Source organism: Saccostrea cucullata, unplaced genomic scaffold (assembly GCF_032062105.1).
Source record: "Saccostrea cucullata isolate Sc308-1 unplaced genomic scaffold, CSIRO_AGI_Scuc_v1 ctg431, whole genome shotgun sequence".
NCBI classification, from domain to species: Eukaryota; Metazoa; Mollusca; class Bivalvia; order Ostreida; family Ostreidae; genus Saccostrea; species Saccostrea cuccullata.
In genome coordinates this window covers 312,788-331,428 of record NW_026931011.1, presented here as the reverse complement: position 1 = coordinate 331,428, position 18,641 = coordinate 312,788, and the positions used below count along the sequence as shown (strand labels likewise).

Here is an 18,641-nt window from a genome sequence, read left to right as displayed (position 1 = left end):
TGTATGATCTTAGGCTTCGTATATAAATATACATTTCTGGATTAATTTGATATTTTATGTACAGTTTAGTGGATTTCGAAACATTTCACTACAAAGGAAAATTTGAGACGGAAATTCCTTCGAAATAGACATTTAAATGTTTCAAACGATAGTCTGCTCAAAATAACTTACTGTATATTGTGGACTTGTTAATCATATAAAGGCATGGAGAAACACGAGCATACTGATGAAGATGTGAGTATTTTGAGTTTGGTTAATGTGGAGATAAACGAACAGGCCCTCAAGTAAGGTCCAATTCAAATCGGGACTTCTGAAACATTAGAGGTGGGATCCATTTCTTCATTATTATTATATTTTATATACAAGTATAATGTTGCATGTAGGTCAGTACTGGACCAATTTTTAATTTATTATTATATTTTCTTGGAGTGAGATTCTGTCTTATACTTACAGATCCATAATAAATTTTTTTTGATGAGTTTTGTAATTTGTTTAAGGTCAAGATCTAGTAAATGAAAGGTGCCTACAGATTTATCAAACTTGAGAAATAAATTCCTTTATTGATGCCTTACAACTTTAGCTTGGTCAAATAAGGTGTTTCGGGGCATAATTTGTAGATAAACAAGATGAAAAACTGTATTTTGAACTGTTATTTTCAATGAAAAATTAAGAAAACCAGTCATGAATATGGGAGTTTTTTTCGTATTCAGCAAAGGAAATGTATCCAGATTGCCTACAGTCTCTCAGAAAAAGGTATTTAGTATGTTCATGGCCTCTTCTTTAAATCAATATCAAATCTAATATAGGTATCCAGTTTACTTTTCATATGATTTCAAATTGAATGAAATGTAAATACATTTTCTAGCTAAAGCCGTAAAGTACTTGAAATTGATTATGAAAAAGCACCAAAATATTAGTCTCGAGTTATTTAAATGACGTAAGCTTGAAATAGCGTGGGTATTTGGAGTCGCAAGAATGTCAGGAGACATTCTTAATATTTGTCTAAGTACAAGCTATAGCTTATTCCTAAAAAGCCAAATGCCAGGAAATTGTGATATCGGTTTGATATCAATAATATATAGCTTACAATATTAGATGGCAGTTTTTACATCGATCAGCTCCAATCTCAAAAGTATTTGATAACATCATGATCATGATGTATAATATTAGCGGCATTGTTTTTTTGCTACTCGATGGTAAAAGAATGAAAAACATCTTGAAGTTGCAATCCAATCTTGTATGATTCTCTCGGTATGCTGTAATAGTCAAAAATCTTTATTTCTAAGATTTGTTAGATCTGACATTTCCATTTCCAATAGCATTTCACATTAAGAGTATATTTTCTTTTTAATAAATGTGAGAACCAAAATTAATCGCCTACACTGCGGTTACTTTGCAGCAAATATTAATAAAAATAACTAATATGAAATTTATCATGAATTTTTACTACAAAAATCTTTGGAGGAAGTAATTTGAGATAATACTACAATAGAAGGGAACTTAATAAGATTTCAGAAGTGCAGCAGTATAGTGCATTGTTAGTGCTAAATTCCTCCACTTACCCACTTTCTTGACTTTAGTGAGGTTAAAAATATCTGTGATCGAAACTCCTTGAAGAAAAACAGCACCTTTATACAGAGCTAGAAAGCCATTCGCCTAAACTTTAATACCTTGCTGGAAAACTTGCAGAAATGTCATAAACTTTGGAGATATGCATATTCATAATTTTTCAATAATACCAACGCGAGTTCTTTTATAAACCAAAAAAAAAATCCTTGCATGAAGTGGAAACAATTTTCTTTAACAGTAGCGTCATACTGCTATTTGGTAATTGGAAAATTGCAATAGAAAAAAATAAATGTCACGAACTTCGGAGAAATTAATATTAACAGTGTAAATAACAAACCCCTCCCCCGCTATTTCGACTCGAATTAAAATTACGGTAAATAAGCAAATTCAAAGAATTGTGATCCCCCTCTTTCCATGTCTTTGTGGGTGAAATGTCATTATTTTTGACATATTGTGTTAGATATGAACGCCCTATCATATGTAATTTATAAATTATCACCGATGTTGATTTTTTTTAAAATAAGGTCAATCCTGAAGGTCAAGGGGTCAAATCATAGCATGCTCGGACGTTATTGAAAAACTTGGTAGGACGATATGAATTTCTGATGGTTTGGAAATATCAGATGTTCATTGTTGTAACATCAAAGCAGCATTGAATCTCTGAGCAATAATTGTTGCTTCATAATTAACCAATGTCCTCACATATTACAGAACTAATACAATTTTGATAGTTTTGAATATCGCATATATGGAAATCAATGCCACCTTTCCAATCCTAACAATTTCCCCTTAATTTTCAAAGTTTAGTGTATTTTTAATATTGAGAAAAAAATTGCAGCATTTATCGATCGTTAGATAAATTATCTAGAACGGAAAGACATAAATCTGCTCTGTTGCAAAGACTTGTGCTTTTCTCACAGGCCGCAAAGTGTCACTAATGAACGAATAGAACGTCATCATTAGTCGCTGCGAGATCAAATCCATCTATAGGAGAACCGGGCGACAGGATTGAAATATATCACATTTAATCCCCATGATTTTAACTGATCCCAATTTTTGCTGCACTGGATTAAAGCACGATTGATTTATCAGGTTGCCTTGTGCATTGACAACCAGATCCTACACGGGTTTGTCAGAAACGCGCTTTGAAAACGTCACCAGAAATCAAATATGGTGGGAGTCATTAGATATAAGCTTGTTGTAACGTATGATATCGTTGACATATGATCGCTGGACATCGGAGAAGAATGACAATGACGACGGGCTCGACACCCAGATGAATAGTGAGATAGCAGAACATTGATCTCGAAATAAAATATAATTGCCAAATGAAGCGGAGTGATAGAAATCGATAAAATTACCACTCTGAGCTATAAAATATTTACAACGTGAAAAGGATGAGTTTGTTGTTGAGAGAAACCCTATTCTTACTTTAGTTCAGATGTAACAAAATGGCGCAGTTCTACATGAAAGGAAAACGCTATTGGCCAATTAAATCTTCGCTAGAAGAGGTTATAGAGAGATAAACAAATGAAAACTTATTTTGGCAATGTTCACTCCTAAATCTTATTTATAACTAGCTCAAAAGCTCTGGGTCAATATTTTGTTTAACTTTCAACTGAGTTATATGTCATTTCTAAAAATATACCGCGTATATATTTTCTATTCGAACTCTCCCAAGTAAATTTAAATATTTATAATGTTTACGATGTATACGTGTATATTTAATTTAGATTTATTTCTGACCTTTCATTTATATTGAATCTTCTGAGATTTATGTTAGTGCTTTGGGTCTTAAGTTAGGAACACAAGCAATGCCACGAAAGGGCCTCACTTCAAAGAATCTGAATCGAACGCACCCTCCTCACGACCTTAGACTTTGAAGACAAATTCGAAGTTGGTGGAATCACATCAATCCGTTGCATTGAAAAAAATGACACTCTTTTTTTCATATTTCAAATAGAAATTTTAGCTGCATTCAATGACCTGCTGCCGTTGCATGATATAATTATGACAAGGTTGTTACATTATGTTGTTATTGTTTGTTGACCAGTGAGTGACCCGTCGTTTATTACCGCATCAACAAACGACTATAAAGTTACATTAGATTGAGAAGGGTTGTTATAATCTAAGACCTCCATATACAGTATAATATGCCTGTCTCACGAATGGGAAAAATATCTATGGCGTACTAGAAAATTGCCATCTTAACAACTAAGGATCAAAGAAATGTGTGAGAGGGGATGACGGTAGCTGTTACAGTGTATCCGCTGATTGTGGGCTTTGTATTGACGCGGTAGTCCAAGTAAAAATGACATTTCTCCGCTAATTAAAGCTACACACATAAACTATGTAACAGCTGCTGTGCTGTCATGAAAGAGGCTGTTTTTCGTTGTGCAAAATGTAGATAGAGGGATTTCTTTACACAGGTATGACAAGGCAAATTTGTTTTTGTTTTTTTCTGTGTAAAAAAAATTCAAGTTATATTTGTAGAAAAGGGAATAAAAGTAGCATTTCGTTTAATGCTAAAAAGAGAGACAGAGAGAAAAAGGGGTGAATGTTTTCAGATGTTAAAATTTCGAAGGATGTTAGATCTACTATTGAAAGAAAAATGACTTGTGTACTCTATTGTACGACAATTCCCTTGCCCAGGAGAATTCAGTTATGGGGAAAAAAGTTATTTACACGAAACGAACTCTTAAAGTAGTCTTGAAAGGATGCAGGAAATTTATTTGATTTTTGAAAAAGATTTCCCGGATGAGCTGTGTTGTCGAAGTATTTTCTTCAATTACGCATTTATAAGCCTGTCAATTTTCCTCGTGCATTGTCTAAGCTCATGTATAGATTTTGCAGTCGGTAGGACTGAACCCCAGGTGATGGTACTTTGTTCATTAGATGGTATTGTTTTTGATTTTTTTTATAGGTGCATAAAAACAAGGATTCCACTTTCAATGAAATCGCTTTGGCAGAAGCTGAAGAGTTTGTGATTATCGAGTCCCAGGCAGAGAGAAGCAATTACGTAGATGACTTAGATATGAATACGAAGCAGAATGTAGGCCGAACGCGCCCAGTGCCACAGGAAGGTGACAACGGTATAGAACTGTCGTCTGCTGTGGCGGATAAAAAGGCGCGCGAACATCAGCGTGACGATCATAAAACAAGACGACGGAGAGAAAGGGGTGATTATCCAGATGACGAAAGAACACTAAGGACCAAAGCTAAAACCGATGACAGAAGGAACGGAACAGGGTCTCCTAAAAGAGTCAGTCCGGTTTCCCCGCAACGGAATTTTTTGAATAATAATGTGAGATATGTTCATAATCGATTCATAGTCTTAGATACCCCAGACAGTACTAGTGCAAATTTGCCAAAATCATCGGGGACCAAACGCGGTGTTGATAATCCACAGATGCGAATGGCTGAAGGTTCAGATGGTGCTTTTGCCGATGAGCCGCAGATCGGTCGCCTTGCTGATAGGTCCAGAGGCAATCGTCGTGAAATGGCGATGGACGCTTCCTCCGTTACTATGGACGGACGAGACATTGAAATTTGTGTGTCTGATCCTGACAATTCGAATATGACAATACATTCTCCGAAAAAAACCAAAAGTATTTGGAAAAGGATTTATCTATGTTTACAGGACAATCGCATGAAAGACTTAGATCCTGAAGAACTTCTAAATGATCCAAACCAATACCGGGTCTTAAAGAAAGTTCTGAACATCATTTTTATAACTATTGGGGTGACGTTGTTTGTGGCTGTAGTCATCAGCGTCATCTACTCGTTTATTGGTGAGTACAATTCAGAGTTTTCTTTAAAAAATAATTGCCTCTTCTGTATATTTTTGAGGTATGAGTTTTTGACCATGAGATTCTCTGCCGTATTTTGGTTGTTGGTCGTACAAAAAATGATACCGTAATGTCCAATTAAATTTACTGCTTTTGATAAATTCTGATTTATATCACATTAAATTTGTCTGTTGTAGTATATATATATATATATATTATCATACTTTCTAGCGGATAGTATCACTTAATACTATATAAAGTGTTCGACAAAGGCATTTTAAATTCTTGGTATCGTGCGAGGACTTCAGATACTGTATCTAGAAATGTTAACAAAGTAACGCTATATACCTCACAGGATCAAGAGGTTACATCGAATAGTTAGTGTAACACCTGGCCTGTAACACACCGCGTAATAGACTGGTACTGAAGTTTGGATGTTTCTTTTGCATGTAGAAAAATCTAACACCAAAATGGTCTTAGCGTAATTACTGAAAAACGAATGGTTTCTCTTTATGCTCTTTTTTACCTGTAAAAATTAACGCAAAACGAGTTTCATTGCATTTGATGTTAAATTGAACATGGCTAAAATCACCGATCAATAAACATCATCTGATGAAGACAATATCTCTAAATAATTCATGAATTACTTGTTCGTGGATATTGATCACGGATTTTGTTCATTCATTGGGGTATCATTTCTACTTCTCGTTCAATTCTCTGGAGTTTATCATGAACTTGTTCGAACGGTTTAATTTTTTTGTGCAAAGAATCCAAAGATGTTACATTTGTTTGAAATCGAAAGGCTTCAGTTAAAAATTTTAAACTTTGTGATAAAATTCTTTATTTTAAAGAACCTTCTTGCAAATAAGTAATTTGATAATGGAATACTATTTAGGTTTAATATTTCAAAAGAAATCGCACACTGCATCGAAGGAGAATATGCCACAGCGTTCTAGATACTGGTAATCGGCGATGTTACGACATTAATAACAGATAATGATCATTTTTCTCACCATATAGATGTAAAATCTTTACCATAAATCGAGAAAGAGGAAAATTTCCGGGCAATTATGGGACATTTGCAGTATAATCTGTAAATATGCCATGCTTCAAGAGCGTAACGATTTCTTACAATGGACTTTTGAAAGACAGAAGCCCTAACTGATCGATGAACATGCATATATGAATAGTAATTGCAATTATTCCTAGATTTTCTGTCTTTTCCACCAGCTCATTGCAATATCTAAAATATATCTAGAATGTCACGAAAAGTAAGATTAGAAAAGTTATCATTGAAAAAAAAAACGTTTTAAAAACAAAGCCGCGTACTATATGATATTCGAAGAAATCAAAATTTGGTTTCTCTCGAATTTAAAATTTAAGAAAGGTGAGATGAATCGAGTATTGCCAGTCTTATTTATTTCTGTTTTTTTTTAATTTTAATTCGGGAAATGTGTTCGAATGAATATCCCTGGTCGCTTTATTGATATCTAGATATACCAGGGTATTTTTGATAGAAATGACATGTTTTAAACATTCTTGCTATATCACTTTAATTCTTTTTTTTTCATGATTTGTTTTTTTAAATTTTTGCAGTAGGTGACCAAGATCCAGTGGAGCAGTCGGACACAGCATCGTCATCTACCTCGTCGGTAAGTAGCCATGTTGACCTATATCCGTAAATCCGCCAAGGGCTCCATAATCCAAACATCTATTTAATGTATTTAATGTTCTCTATTTTATTGGCTTGTTATCGTTCTTTGACACTTATGTTATCGTCCATGTTATGTTTCTAACCAACAGACTGTACCCAGGAGGAAACTTTAAGGTGCGTTACACACACTATATTCCACGTGCATGATGAACACTATTCACTGGAGCACCCATTGACCGATATAATTGTTTATTCAGTATTAGGCTTTCTTTACTTCATGACTTATACCATTATTAAATCAATTTTTATATCCCTGGAATGATATGGATCTTGCACTAAATAATTCCGGAGAATCACCGGTAATCAATTGAATGAATATCTTACACCAAGAAAGATCGTCATTGTAATATTCAAATTAAGTAGTCTCTGATATTAGCGTAAAATAATCGGTTATTTACAGATAGAGATATACATCTTTTGAACCACGTATTTTCTAACATCGGATTTGACGTTTATTGTTTGAACTTTCTAAAGACGATAAATGCAAACACCCTTTGCCGACGGAAGACTCCAAGTTTAGTCCTGAACTCCACAATTATGATTATTGTTACAACTGTGTTTTCCATCATTGCCGCTACACATGTACTATGACACGGGACCTCAGTTTTATGGTTCTATGCTAAGGACCTATCTCACTGTACGGCGGCATCGCTGAGGGATTCGATGCCTTGAAGATTGGATTCGCTCGAACCACTGGACAATGCTGGTGCGATTATTACCGTTAGTTAAATCGATCCTCCTTTCACAAAATTCTTAATTCTAAGGATGAAAGTGATATTGAACAATCCACAATTTATCCACAGATTCGTTGCAAGGCACATTTTATTTGACATGTTTATCTTAAAAGGTTTTTTATTTTCACTAAGCAAGTCATTATTTAAGATAATGTAATCCATGTCAATTAGCCTGTTCGACTGATATTTTCTATAAAACGAAGCATGCCTCGATATCGAATAAATGATCATACTATGGTCAGCTCTCTATGAATGGATACGAGGAAAGCCTTAAATACGGTATATCGCTTAGCACTTTATTAGTCAAATTGACTTTATAAAGGGAGGAATTTGAACTGGATATGAGATTGCTGGTTTAAACAGAATTGCTAATGTCTTTTTAAGAAAATTACCAGTCGAAAACGGCAAATGACGTAAGATAACACTTCTCTCACTTCCTTTTCCTTTTGATATTGAACTGGGTGTTATGAAAACAATTCACACGTATCGTTCATTTCCATAAACTTTTTTCCCCCTGAGATTCAAACAATACCCTAAAGAATCGATTTATGCATACTGATTAAAGAAGACGCCATGCAGCAGGATTCGTTATCTACGAGACAACCTTATCGTATTTTGATTTTGTAATTAATCAAAGAAAGATATGAAAATCAAAGACATAAAGTATAGCCTTCAGATTTCATACTATTTTTAAGGGATAAATTTGTCAGCGAGGAAGAACACTAATAAATCTAAGAATAGATGTAAGACACTTAACTCGTTACTTTATACCTAAAATTCATAAACATTTCAAACAATAGAGGCACTACATAGTGAAGCATCCCCTCTCAAAGAGCATGTCTGTATATCAGAGATCAGTCCCGATGCAAATAAACGTCACTTCCGTTTCAAAAAGCACAAACTAAGTAACACCCTCACTGTCTCACATTATTGCACGCGTTACCATATCCTCTCCAACGCCTTTGCTAGACTATAGTGACTAAAAGGCAGCAAGAAGGTTAGAACGACTTGAATTTTCTAAAGGAAGCAAAAATGTGATTTGAGCATACGTCTGATCAAAAGACCATACAAGTCTCGGGAAATCTCCCCCTTTTCCATTATGCATCCAGAATCTCGAAAGCATCTTCTGTAAAATTGTTATAGTATTGTTATTAAAGAAATTTTATAGTATCTTAAATAAGGTTTTCATTTTTTTATGGCTTACGAAGCCATATAGCTCCCGGTGTATCTTTACGGCAAAGAGTTCACTGAGCAAGATAAAATAGTCCTCGTCTTTTCTTTAATTCTATTCTACCTTTATTGTGAAAATTACTCACCAAGTTCTTAATCAAAAACCTTGTTATTTTCATATATATACATTTGTGGTATCTCTATATTATATAAACATACGGAGAAAAAATATCTATATATTCAGAAGCGCTCCAAGTGACAATATCTACATGCAGTAAGCATTACATTGGTGCTACATATTAAGAACAAAAAGTTTCAAGATGACTGCAAGAGTAGATACATAAAAAAAAAAATAAGGGAGGGTCATTAGGGGCCTATTTAATTGTAGATAGCAAAAATAGCACAATACATAAAACAGTAAAAAGACAGTGGCTTTATAGAAAATTTTAATAGAACAATTTTTCGTGATTAGATCTCTTTATATAAAAAAACTCTATTGTTGAATATTTTAATTAAAAATGACAATTTGTTCAAAATATATATTTACCTTTTTTTTCTTAAAAAAAAGAAGAATTTATTAGTGAATTTGTATTTTTCATTTAAATATGAATTTAGATAAAATAAACTCAACTGCCAAGAAACGCCTCAGGCCGTCAATTCAGCGACCCCAATAATGCAGTAAGCATTACATTGGTGTTACATATTAAGAACAAAAAGTTTCAAGATGACACCCTTGCATTAAGAAATTTCTGGGGAAAACACTATATATTTACCTTTTTTTTCTTAAAAAAAAGTAATATTCTAGTATACTACATTTCCTTACATTTTACATCCATGTCAAGCACGTAAGCCAATATGGCCCTTCAGGCCTTTGATTTTAAGAGCAGAATTTAAATGCAACACGATTTCCAGTGCCACTTGGAAATATCGGTAGCAACTCAGCGTCAATTCGAGTCTCAGAGTGTCAGTTTTAGTATAAAAAAGTCATTTCCTGGCAACAATACTGTCAAGACCAGGGGGTTACTCACTTTTTATAATAATAGCTAGAGACAAGAGGTCTGCAGTCACTCCTGAACAAGCTACGCGAGAACTCTCTAGTGATAATGCGATATTCCGATACTATTATCTTGTATTGTTCCGTCCTGTTCAGAACATTCCACATATTATTAAGAATATTCCAGGAATGATGTGAGAAGCTTTCTTAATAGCATCATGCACTTTATTCATAAAATGAATTGTCACTTCTCATAAAAAACAAATCCTTACTTGTAAATTGTTTCAATACACGAGGATATATTTCTCATAAAGGAATATGGTGTTATAGAATGTGCGTTACTAAGATCGAAGACATCTATATGTATTCCGGCGTTTATTGCAATTATAGATGACATATCCTGTTTTTTCTAACAATTGATATTGTATTAAAATACTCCGTAGATAATCGCAAACCAAGAGTATGTGTCCATTCTATTTTCACATGAAAATAGAATGGATATTAAAGTTCGTGCCTTGAGATGATGGAATTATGAGACATAATTTTAGCCTTAATATCGATGCTTGTAATATAAACTACCAAAAATTCGGCATTGTGTAACGAAGACTAGCATATATCACGAAACTTCAACAAGATGTGTTTGTGAAACACTGATGCCCCGTATGGCAAACGTATCGAAGATTAAGCTTTTCTCAAATGCAAATTAAATATGTTGGTACCCACAGAAAGGTCTTCTCAAAAGAATTACAAGATTATGAAATATGAAAGCCTTAGCTAGCACCACCTCTTCAAAAATGGCCAAGGATAATTTTGAAAGGTAGGTCAAACTACGGGGTCAAGGTCAAAGGGTCAACGTTGTTGGTTTCTTCACAAGGATTACAAATGTGAACAAAACATAATCTTGGTCATAACTTTTGAATCATCACGCGTGTATTTCACATATGTATTTCTTGCGAGAAGACCTTCCCTGGGATACCAACAATTTTGACCTTTTGACCTTAGAGTTTGACTTGCATTTGAGAAACTTCTCTTTAAGCTGCCATACGGGGAGGATCAGTGTTTCACAAACACATCTTGCTTATCATTAGTACTATATATTTTTTATCTTGCTTAAATTACTCATTTAAAGCATCATATTTGATCTTTCTATTTTCAGTCTTGTACAAATAACCTGACTTGTGTCACTAATACTTGAAAGAGAGAGAGTGGACATGAAGGAATTACCAATCCAAAGCCGGGACATCATAGCGCCATCTACCGAATTCCAGAAATCGGACAACGGCTGTCTTATTAGAAATATATTTATGTAAATTGGTTTTCCTTGATTTAAGGATTCTCGGCACATTGGATATTAGCCACTAAACCAAATCAAATCAGTGCATTACACAATGTAATTATTTTTCAATTGTTTTGGAAATGCAAAGTTAATTGCGGAATTTTAGAATCACCATTAAATTCCTCTCACATAACCAGTACAAATTCACTTCTGTAGATTACAGAGGTAGAAAGCTTTTTAAAAATCAATATCCCGACCTAAAACATAATCCTGCAACTGAATGTTAACGACTTACGTCTGCGCAGTGTCCTGCGTCCAATTTTCAGTATAATGGTTTTTCAGAATATTTTATCAGACGTTTTGTACAGTGCCTTTTTACGAATAATTTTTTTTGCCGCTTTATCTTCATTTTTTATATGTTTTCATAAAATAATTAAAAAAGGAATAAAGAGATTATACTCCAGCAAAGTCGGTTTTATTTCATCTTTCAAATCAACATAAACCCCTTGGTGAAGTCAATAAATCAATATGTATATAAAAAGAAGAGATTATAGAATAGACTTGTAATAATTTCCGAATATTGTTACAGTAATAATGAAATTTGAATATGGTAATGCATTTAACTGTATTTCTTTATAAATCACAATATTTTATTATCCATACCTACAAACTGTTCAGATCCTCAAATTTTTCACTTGAAACAAGAACGATTGGTAGTTTGCTACGACATAAACTGTATACAGTTTTGTCGAAGCCCTATAAGACAAGATGCAGATACAACATGCATTTTAATTACTTTTATTAATTAAAGCTTCGAAGTGTTTTCAATATGACTTAGATCATATAATGAAGCGGTATATCACAATACCAAATATCGTGAAAGAAAGAATTTCAGAAGTACATGTACTGTGCAACAATATACTCGAGAAGTGTTGCAAAGCAGATCTGAAGTAGATATACTGAAAAATTCCAAGGAACTTTTGGAAAATAAAATTTTACCAAAATTCAGCAACATCAAAACATACGATGTTTCAGCTTCATATACAACCATTCCCCATGATAAATTAAAGTCTAGGCTTTTTGGCATCATTCACTGCTGATTTTTTTTTTCAATAAAAATTGACCTCGTTAGCTTATTATTGGACTTTTGCAAAATTATTCTGTTAAAAAACATTCAGACTGTACACCCAAGTACTCTGATATTGATGTAAAAAAGGTGACCGAGTTTCTGATTGATATCTTTATGGTTTAGGGATAACAACTTGTTCAAACAATCTGTCGGAATTCGTATGGGTAGCATTTGCGCCCCGTTATAAGGAGACCAAATTTTGTATTCATATCATATGGAGCAGAATTTATTCAAAATCTTAAACACGAAAACTTAATCATGCGCGGATCTAGAGGGGGGGTCGGGGGGGTCAGGAGTTTAGTTTAGTTTTTTTTTTGCTTGTCAAGAAATTTCTGGGATTGGATTTTTTTTGACTGAGGTGGACCCCCCCTGGAAAAAAATTCTGGATCCGCGCCTGTTAATGTGACTTTCAATTCGACATTTAGATATATCAACGACGTATTATTGAAAAACACTGCATGGTATGTCGACACGTTATAATTAAGGGTAGATATTTGGTTATTTTACTAGAAAATGACGTTATTGGTTATCTAACAACAAAGCTTTATAATTATAATTAACACGACGACTTCCTTTTTTTTTCAATTGTCAACTTCCCTTTCTTATATATATATGTAGCAATAAACCCTTGTCATCTGCATAGTGGTTTATAAATTGAAGAACAAGTTGATGAAACAAGAATATTAACAGTACCGTTTAAAGTCATCATTTCGCAAATCTATGGTTGATACAGTATCAGCAAACACAAACTATCATTGAGTTAAATGCTTACTGACATTCTTCATACTAATTGTTAAGTCATTATTTACGCACTGAATTATCTACAGATTTTTCAGTTATTTCCCGATCATGACAATGATCACACGTCGGGTGTGACCGGTCAGCAGGGGATGCTCAATCTTTCATGGCACCTTATCCTATCTCTGATTTTTAAAGATCCATGTTTGCTCTCCTCCGAAGATGTGTTGTTTGGATTGACTTTTTGAGTTTGAATACTGTTCGTTATCGCCGTATCCTCCGAATATATATCATAACTATATTAAAGAATATTTTTACTTGAATACATTATTAAAAAATACTAAAATGTGAGTCAGAAAGTGATATTGGTTTCTTGTTTTATAAAAGTACCGATAATTGTAACTATAATTTCAAGCTGAAATAATTGCTGTAGCATGATAAACAAAAATAAAATAGTGCGTAGAATAGTTAGAGTCAGTAACGGATTCACATTTTAGAAGACACCAATGCAAGGTGATCACGTGGTCGTGATGACGGCAATCTTCCAACTGTGCTGAAACCCACCATCGACAAATCAGAAATCCTGCAGAAGTCTTGGATCCTTTTGTGATTGTCTTACGTCTTCATTTCATCTTTGATTTTGACTAATTCCTTTTCGACTTCTTCCACGAACGCCGGAAACTGAGGATCAGCCAAACATAATTTGATGAGTGTGTTTAATTGTGTTCCGTTCATCGATTGGGCTCTGTCATACGCTGCCGAAAGTTTCACAGACGCAGTTCTTCCGTTGACAACCTTTTTTTTTTTAGATAAATAAATCATGAATTAAGCTTAGGCATTGTGGAAAATCAATCTTTTGCAAAATGAAATGTATGAAATAAATATTTTTTCCTTAATTAATGTGTCTATGTATTATGTTGTACAATCTACACTGGGGAACTGACAGGTTGGACTTTTCATACCATAATTAATTGTAAATGTATCGAACGGGATAAAAATTCGGTAAATACAAACCATGACTCTTAAATGAAATATTTAAAGATATACTTTATATATATTTCTTAATATTAAAAATGTTTTTGCTAGAAATTACCCACCTCCGCCATTTTTGAAATAGTTATCTCCCCTTTGACCACCTCTTTATCATGTTTTCCCTCCTTTTCGCCCTGCTGATGTAAATATAAATTATTCATAAATGGGAATGTATATAAAAAATTGGTTACTTTGAATGGAATAAGTTTAAAATTTTCTTCCATATGTTGGCACATGATTTTGAAATTGAGTCAACCAGAGGCCGTGTGTTGTTCAATTTTTAACTTTTTTTATTACTTATATCGAAATACTCCTTGATTTCTCCTCTAAGTTCTAAGTTCTTAAATTCTATAAATTTTATTTAATATAATCGGGGACAAATTATTTCAAAAATCTTCAGAATTTTCTCGTAAAACGTTATAGATACCTGTGAAGATTCAACAGTAATCGGTAAAATTTTTACTGGAAAGAAGTCCGACAACTGCTGTGCACACTGTTCACAGGAGTTTTCTCCCCCTGCAAACTTGACCCGAAATCGATGTGTGTGGGTCTGGAATGAAAAAAATAAACGCAGATCAAGTTTATTGTACAACATTAAAAAAAGAAAAGTGTGAACTGTTTGATATACAAACCTCTAAACGATAGATAACCAAAATGGCACAAAAAAGTGTCGCCTTTCCTTTAGAAATGGCTTTTAATTCAGAAAATGAATGCAAAATATTATCAGCAATGAAACATTAGAATTCAAGAAAATAAATTTTATTTAATATAATCAGCGACAAATCTGTGTATAATCTTCAGAACTTTCTCTAAAACGTTAGAAAATTCAACAGTAATCGGCAAAATAGCTGTGCACACTGTTCACAGGAGTCAACAAATATGTGTGTGGGTCTAGTAAACGCCAAGTTTATTGTACTTATGTGAACTGTTTGATACACAAACCTCTAAACTTACACTTTTTATTTTTTTAAGATTAGAATTCATTATTGGCAAAATAGACATTTATAGTTTCTTTACTTACACTTTTAATTTTTTTATTAAAATTCATTCAGTTTAAGTCTCACCCTAACAGTTTTCCCATGGATCAGAGTCATGTTTCCCTGTTGAATTCTCAGTTCTATGGGAGACTGCTTGTCATCAAAATCCTCCAAAATAGATACATTGTACATTTATGAGAACTAATCATAACCATTTACTTAATTTATAAATTAAAGGATGGTAACATTTGATAAATAGAAAGAATACAATATTTTGAGGTTTAATGATGAATTTATTTTGCGAGTGGTGCAGTTTTACGTGAGGGAAGCACAAGTAATACTTCTAAGTACGTCTCAGGCTTTTTGAAATCATTGACAGCTGCTTTGTGAATAAAAATGGAACTCATTAAATTTACCTTGTCATTGGTCATTTGCAAAATAATTTTGTTAAAAACTTTTTGAAATCATTGACAGCTGCTTTTTTTGGAGACCAGGTCTTCCAACAATCTTTTGGAATTACCATGGGTACCAATTGCGACCCGTTATTAGCAGACCTATTTCTGTTTGCATATGAAGCAGAATTTGTCCAAAATCTTATACGTGAAAGAAGAAAACACTTGTCTTGGCCTTTAACGCGACATTTAGATATATCGACGACGTATTGTCAATTAACAATGGTTATTTCCATTCTTATGATTTCTCCCGATGAGATTGAGATAAAAGATATCACAGTCTGAAATTAACATCTCTTTTATATTTAGATATTTTACTTGAAAAAGACATTAACTTCCCTTACTTATGCAGGAATACACTTTCGTTACCTTCAAACGGAGTTTCTCTCAGTTGATTAGATATGCAGCAAGAGTATGCTCTATGTATGTACAATTTCTAAAACGAGGTAAATGATTGATAAACAAATTCCTAATGAAACAAGAAAATCAGCAGTCTCGTATAATGTCATCATTTCGTTAGTTCTTTGGTCAATACAATGACCTTGTCAGCAAATACATATTGTCATTGAGTCAACTGCTGACTGACGTTTTTCATACCAATACTAAGTCCATTATTTATATACTGAATAGACGACGGATTTTTCCGTTATTTCCCGATCATGACAAGGAGCACACGGCGGCCGCGGGCATGACCGGTCGGCAGGGGATGCTCATTCCTCCATGGCACCTGATCCAACCTCTGATGTTTGGGGGTTCGTATTTGCTTCGCTCCTATTTCGTGTAGTTTTATAGACTTTTGATCTTGAATACTGTTCGTTATCTCCATATAGTTCATGAGTGAAATGAATTGCATAACTATACAACTACAAAAGTATTGATTTCTCTATTTATATACATTTCCTTAAGTTCCTTTTCCTTTTTACTCTATTTATTGTCTTTATTGACAATCAGAACAACATATTGCGCAAAATGAATAAAATTCTGTATAAATAAAATTGTGCAAAAGGTAAGACTCGATAACTGAAAAATTATGCTGTAGTAATTTAACCTTTTCTTTGTGGTATTGTGAAAATACATCTAAGAATTTACGCAACAATGATAGAAAAAGTTTTACAAAAGAACTTACGACTAAGACCAACATTTATTCTGCTTATAACTTTCTTATTTGCATTAAATTGAAAACGATTTTAGACTTTTTAAAAGGAATGTTGAAAGATATTTTCATGGTAGCAATTTCAATTTCAATCAATAATTTTGCAAAATTTTACAATCAACTGAAGTTTTTGGTCTTAGTCGTAAGTCCTTTCGTAAAACGGGCCCCTGGGCTTTTTTCACATTATGAGTATTTGGAAGCCCGTCCTCATATAAACTTAGACACTTCTTGAAGGGCTCAGGACTGTCACTCAGTACTACCGGTATTTCATCTGAACATGTACTCATGTATAAGAAATATCGCAGCTTTCAAATGATGTAGCAATAGCATTTTGAGCACATTTATTAAAAAGAAATAAATTAAAAAAGCGGAAAATGTTTTATTTGTTTAAAAAAAAAACTGCTGCACTGGAACATTTTAGATGAAAAAATATTTTAGCAAACCAAACAAAAAACAATGACACGCCACTACCACAGTATCGGTTTGGAAAAGGAAAGTTTGCCTACAGTTAGCTGCAGATCTGTAGTCTCGCTTTCCCCAGACTCTCGCTCTCGAGACTTTGCCCGGGCAAAGTCTCGAGAGCGAGAGTCTGGGGAAAACGAGACTAGCAGATCGTTATGGTTTTATATATTTGTCTTTGTTATGGTCAAAGACAAATATATAAAACCATAATGCTACAGATCTGCAGCAAGCCTACAGTGTCAAAGTAATTTTTTTTGTATATCGTCTCGTATCCTGATTTCGACCGTATTGTATTTTCGACCTATTTTTCCCAATCTGCTTCTCGTGCAGATTCCGCGCGGTAGAACATTATATTCGTTTGCTACACTTGGAAAAATACCTTAGAAGCACGATTGTACTTTAAAATAAGATACCCAAAATAATTAATTCAATGGAATTTCCTCGATGGTTTTAGTCCGATTTCAGAAATTCTAGTCTTTTTACTAATGCATATTTTATATGTTGATTAATCAAAGCCGTAATCAGTTAATTGCAAATATTTTTTGATGACATTTTTCCGAAAGAAAATTAAGATCTCTGTCACAGAGACGCATGAATATTGAAATGAATGGGTGGATCAAACAATTTTTATTCTTCCTTTAATATGAGCACTTTCTTACATATTTTTACTGAAAAATGCAACGTAATTTCATTGATTTTTTGGGGAAATGCAAAGATACTAACAGATAGGTTCAACAAAAGAAAATATGTATTTGCAACCAAATATGCAACTTGTTCAATGTTTTTTTGAAAGAGAGACAATCGTATTTTTATTGTTTGGAATAGCCAGTGGATATTTATAGCCAAAACTGATTAGGCGTTGATACTATATTTAGGTCGAAAACACAAGACGTTAATATTTTTGTAAGAAAAACTGTACCCTATCCATTTCATGGCATATAAATAAAATAAACACAAAACTGCAATTTGGGTTATATCATTTTATTTATAGACACATATGCTAACATTTGAAGCCCATATTTTTTCAGATTCTATAAAGTTTGTGATAAATTAATAAATAACATCTAAATAGGTCGAAAATACAATACGCCAGGATACTTACATCCCACTCAATGGTGTCACCCCCTTTATGGACTGTTTTCTGTCTAGCATACCGTTGTATTTTCCAAACCATTTTATAAATAGTTCAGAAGTAGATTTGTTGTTAAATTTTCCCGCGTTAGAAGTCATTCTAAAATTCAAACGAAAACTTCTTTTCCGGAAAGTAGCAATCTTTGTCAAATGATAATAAAGTTCTGAGATGTAAAGATAATTGTATGAAAATATAATATCAGTAAATAATTGAAAAAGATGAAAATGAATTGTAATTCTTTTGCATGATATTTTATTGCATACATTCATTATTCGGAAACTACAGATCCTGCACGTCTCAACAATGTGCTTTACGTCATGA

General features: G+C 33.4%; 2 protein-coding genes across 2 annotated transcripts; one reads left to right on the top strand and one right to left on the bottom strand.

The window, feature by feature from the left end:
- Window positions 1-204: 204 nt before the first annotated feature.
- Window positions 205-11,713, top strand: LOC134231046 (uncharacterized). Its single transcript, XM_062712949.1, has 4 exons — window positions 205-234; window positions 4,493-5,360; window positions 6,954-7,009; window positions 11,126-11,713. The coding sequence occupies exons 1-4, from the start codon at window positions 205-207 to the stop codon at window positions 11,162-11,164; spliced, it is 993 nt and encodes a 330-aa protein (XP_062568933.1). The 3' UTR covers window positions 11,165-11,713.
- A 1,757-nt stretch (window positions 11,714-13,470) lies between these two features.
- LOC134231017 (meiotic recombination protein REC114-like) lies at window positions 13,471-18,433 on the bottom strand. The gene is made up of 6 exons (XM_062712886.1): window positions 18,291-18,433; window positions 15,208-15,289; window positions 14,777-14,856; window positions 14,572-14,694; window positions 14,210-14,281; window positions 13,471-13,907 (listed from the first exon to the last, which is right to left on the bottom strand). The coding sequence occupies exons 1-6, from the start codon at window positions 18,360-18,362 to the stop codon at window positions 13,728-13,730; spliced, it is 609 nt and encodes a 202-aa protein (XP_062568870.1). The 5' UTR covers window positions 18,363-18,433; the 3' UTR covers window positions 13,471-13,727.
- Between the last annotated feature and the right edge of the window lie 208 nt (window positions 18,434-18,641).

What these genes read in the sequence shown, in the direction of transcription:
- LOC134231046 (XM_062712949.1), top strand. Translation starts at nt 205, where the DNA reads ATGGAGAAACACGAGCATACTGATGAAGAT. An exon ending in ACGAGCATACTGATGAAGAT is followed by an intron (nt 235 to 4,492) that starts GTGAGTATTTTG and finishes TTTTTTTTATAG; the next exon opens with GTGCATAAAAACAAGGATTC. An exon ending in CATCGTCATCTACCTCGTCG is followed by an intron (nt 7,010 to 11,125) that starts GTAAGTAGCCAT and finishes TTCTATTTTCAG; the next exon opens with TCTTGTACAAATAACCTGAC.
- LOC134231017 (XM_062712886.1), bottom strand. Translation starts at nt 18,362, where the DNA reads ATGGTTTGGAAAATACAACGGTATGCTAGACAGAAAACAGTCCATAAA. An exon ending in GTGACACCATTGAGTGGGAT is followed by an intron (nt 15,290 to 18,290) that starts GTAAGTATCCTG and finishes TCTATTTTGGAG; the next exon opens with GATTTTGATGACAAGCAGTC. An exon ending in TTACTGTTGAATCTTCACAG is followed by an intron (nt 14,282 to 14,571) that starts GTATCTATAACG and finishes TATTTACATCAG; the next exon opens with CAGGGCGAAAAGGAGGGAAA.